This window comes from Trichechus manatus, unplaced genomic scaffold (genome assembly GCF_000243295.1).
Source record: "Trichechus manatus latirostris isolate Lorelei unplaced genomic scaffold, TriManLat1.0 scaffold00087, whole genome shotgun sequence".
Taxonomy (NCBI): domain Eukaryota; kingdom Metazoa; phylum Chordata; class Mammalia; order Sirenia; family Trichechidae; genus Trichechus; species Trichechus manatus.
Genome location: NW_004444023.1, coordinates 344,568 through 347,810, shown reverse-complemented (window position 1 = coordinate 347,810; position 3,243 = coordinate 344,568). Strand labels below are relative to the sequence as shown.

At 53.3% G+C, this 3,243-nt stretch overlaps 1 protein-coding gene across 1 annotated transcript in view; it reads right to left on the bottom strand.

Annotated features, from left to right (window-relative positions):
• Positions 1-2,399, bottom strand: part of PPM1N (protein phosphatase, Mg2+/Mn2+ dependent 1N (putative)) — a 14,407-nt gene extending 12,008 nt beyond the window's left edge. The window contains 7 exon segments of the mRNA XM_023736187.1: positions 880-919; positions 921-1,026; positions 1,029-1,236; positions 1,238-1,601; positions 1,603-1,673; positions 1,675-1,770; positions 2,364-2,399. Coding sequence (XP_023591955.1) covers positions 880-919; positions 921-1,026; positions 1,029-1,236; positions 1,238-1,601; positions 1,603-1,673; positions 1,675-1,770; positions 2,364-2,399 — 921 coding nt within the window.
• Between the last annotated feature and the right edge of the window lie 844 nt (positions 2,400-3,243).

The window sequence follows — 3,243 nt, the reverse complement described above, 5'->3', positions numbered from 1 at the left end:
TTTTACTCTTTTGGTGAAGTCTTTTGAAGAGCATAGGTGTTTGATTTTTAGAAGATCCCAGTTATCTAGCTTATCTTCTGGAGTTTGTGTGTTGGTGGTTATGGTTTGTATTCTGTTAAGGCCGTGTATTACAGCCTGTAGCGTTGGTCCTATTTTTTCTTCTATGAACTTTATAGTTTTTGGCTTTATATCCTTCCATCTTCTGCTGATGTTTCCTGCATCATACAGTATTTTGCCCCATAGAATCTTTCAATATTACAACTCAGTTCTTTCGGCTTGAGAAATGTCAAGCATGTTCTTTTCTTTTGGTTTTCTAATTCCAGGTCTTTGCACATTTCATTATAATACTTTGTCTTCTCGAGCTGCCCTTTGAAATGTTCTGTTCAGGTCTTTTATGTCATAATTTCTTCCATTTGCTTTAGCTACTCTAAGTTCAAGAGCAAGTTTCAGAGTCTCTTCTGACATCCATTTTGGTCTTTTCTTTCTTTCCTATCTTTTTAATGACCTTTTGCTTTCTTCGTGTATGTGTCCTTGATGTCATCATCCCACAACTCGTCTCGTCTTCGGTCCTTAGTGTTCGGTGTCTCAAAATTATTCTTGACATGGTCTCTAGATTCAGGTGAGATACACTCAAGGTCATAATTTGGCTCTCCTCGATTTGTTTGAAGCTCTTGTAAAGATTACAGCCTCGAAATCCCTATGGGGGCAATTCTACTCTGTCACATGAGGTCGCTACGAGTTGAAGTGGACTGGATGGCACTTAACAACAACTCATGCCTTCTAGGTCGGCCTCTCCATCAAAGCCTTCCTCCCTAAATCCCGTGTTCTCCCCTTTCATTGTACCAAGCCCTACCCCTTCCCACGCCCCGCCCCTACTGCCTTGCCCAGACACGTGTCCAACAGCTGCCCCTAAAGAAGCTGGGGCCAGGCGCAAGCGAAGGCGCGAAGTCACCAGTCTCACCCGGGAGGCGCCAAATATTGCGTCCTACATGCGGTTGGAGGCCAGAAACAAGAACTCGTCCTGGTCTGGTGGACCAGAGCGGCCACCTCGTGTTCCGCAGACAAGATTTTGCAGCTCGGGGGCTTTCCTCAAGCCCCCTTGAAGGCAAAGTCGCCCAGCGCCCGCAACGCCGCCATGGAGCACTCGATGCGCCAGCGGCGGAGGCTTCCATCCGCGTCCTGGATGCGCTGTGGCTCCCTGGGCCCCAGGGACCTGTGGTCCTCGGTGCTGAAGGCCTATGGCGCCAGCGCGGCTCAGCACAGCGCGGGAGTCGCCGCAGTGTGCCAGGTGCAGGAAGGGCGAGGAGACTAGCAACACCACTGCCGTGGAGCCGCCCCAGCTCGCCTCGTGGCCAGAGCGCGAGCAAGCGCTCCGGCAGGCGCGGCGCAGCGTCCGGAGCAAGCCCTCCGGCTCGCCGGGCCCAGGGCCCAGCGCCTCGAGCACCTGGCGCGCGCCGAAGCGGGCTGCTAGCGCCCCGCCGTGGCGGTCGAGAACAGCGAAGGAGCCCCAGCGCGGAAGCAGCCCCGGCAACAAGAGCCAAGCGCAGTGCGCGTCCTCTACGAACGCGCGCCAGTTCTGCCCTGCTCGCGCCCCACGCCGTCGCCGCGCCCCCATGCGGCCGCTGAGCGCGGCGCGGCGCGGCTAGAAAGGACTGAGGCATGTCGGGGGACTTGCTCCCCTCCCTCTTCCTCCTCCTGAGCCTCCTCTAACTCGAGAGCTGGCGTGAGGAGGCGCTCCAGCAGGCGGGCGAAGGCCGCCTTCCTTAGCCTCTGGGGTCAGGACCCTGGCCCCCAGCCATCAATCTGCTCCGCTGTGAGATTTTAAACCACCTAAATCCCATTCCTATGTACTGGTCAAGTCGAGTTTAAAAAGGAGATTAGACTTCTAGGTCTCCTCTCCTACACCTTCAAAGCAGGTTTTGGGACCTGGGTGAGGGAACATGATAAAAAATGATTGGTAGCACTTACCCATGTGGCACACGTTATTTTACAGGTAGTCCCTGGCTTACAAATGAGATCCGTTCCTCATTCGTAAATCGAAAATTCGAATTTGTAGGTAAGTAGGAAGAGGTACATACAGTTCTTATTTAGCCTTTCTTTAGTGCAAGAAAAGGGTAGAAGCCTTTCCAATTATTTAAAAGCTACACCAGCAGCAAGGCAAGGTGATTGTGATGAAGAATTTGTTGTAAATTAGGGGTTAGAAAGTGAGGGCAAATTTACATAATATTAAAAGCCAAGTATGAGTAGTCCATAAGTCGGAAGTTCGTACCCCGGGGAATGCTTGTATACCATTATCTCCAATTTACATATGAGGAAACCGAGTCACAAAGGAATACCTGCCTATAGCTAGTAATTGGTGTTACCGGGAACTGAATTCTAGAAACCGTGTTCTTAACCATAACGCCTTGGCTTCTGGTCCCCAGCCCCGCTGTAAGCTCCGCCCACTTTCACACCTCCAGCTTCAAAACATTTAAATCTTTGGTTATTTTTTTTGTTCGACCCTTACCCCGAGCTTCTGTTGCTTCTCCACTGCCCATCAACTCAAGCCCACAGCCTCAGATGGTTGTAGTCTTCGAAATCCTAACTACGCCTCAACTCCAGGCCAAGCCTCTGCACTCCAGGTTTGGTCCACCTTCTGGGGCCCGCCCCCTCCTTTGCAGGTTCTTTCTTATTCCCTCTCGGCCCCACCTCTAGCTCGGCTCTCTCCCAGCTGACCCCACCCACTTATCTGAATATTCTAAATTGGCTTAGGCCCCACCCATTTCTGAGCGCCTCCCCTCGCCTCAAAACTTTTGGAGTCATTTCTTCCCTCCCCGTTTTCCCTAGTCCCACTCCCTCTGCGAATCGAGGTTAGGACCCTACCTCAGAACATTAGAATATTTCTGTCTTCTCATCTTTGTTGCTCCTAGTTCCGCCCCAACCCATCCGGAGATCCATTCTCCCATCCTCTCCGCCAAGGCGCCTCGGTTCTCTCCCCAGACCCCTCCGTCTATCCCCAAGCCCCGCCCCTGTTTCTCTAAAGACCACGCCCCCTCCCAGAGACCCGCTCCCACCGCCTCTCATCTGATCCCTTTCCACGCTTTCCCCGCCCCTTGCCTGCCTCTTAGCTCCGCCTCTCTGGTCTACAGCCACGCCCCAGCAACCAAGCTTCTGCGTGTTTCCCCGCCCCCTCGCCCGTCCTCAGTTCCGCCCCGCCTCCCTCTGGCCCCGCCCCCGGCCCCCGCGCTGCAGTGCCTTAGCCAC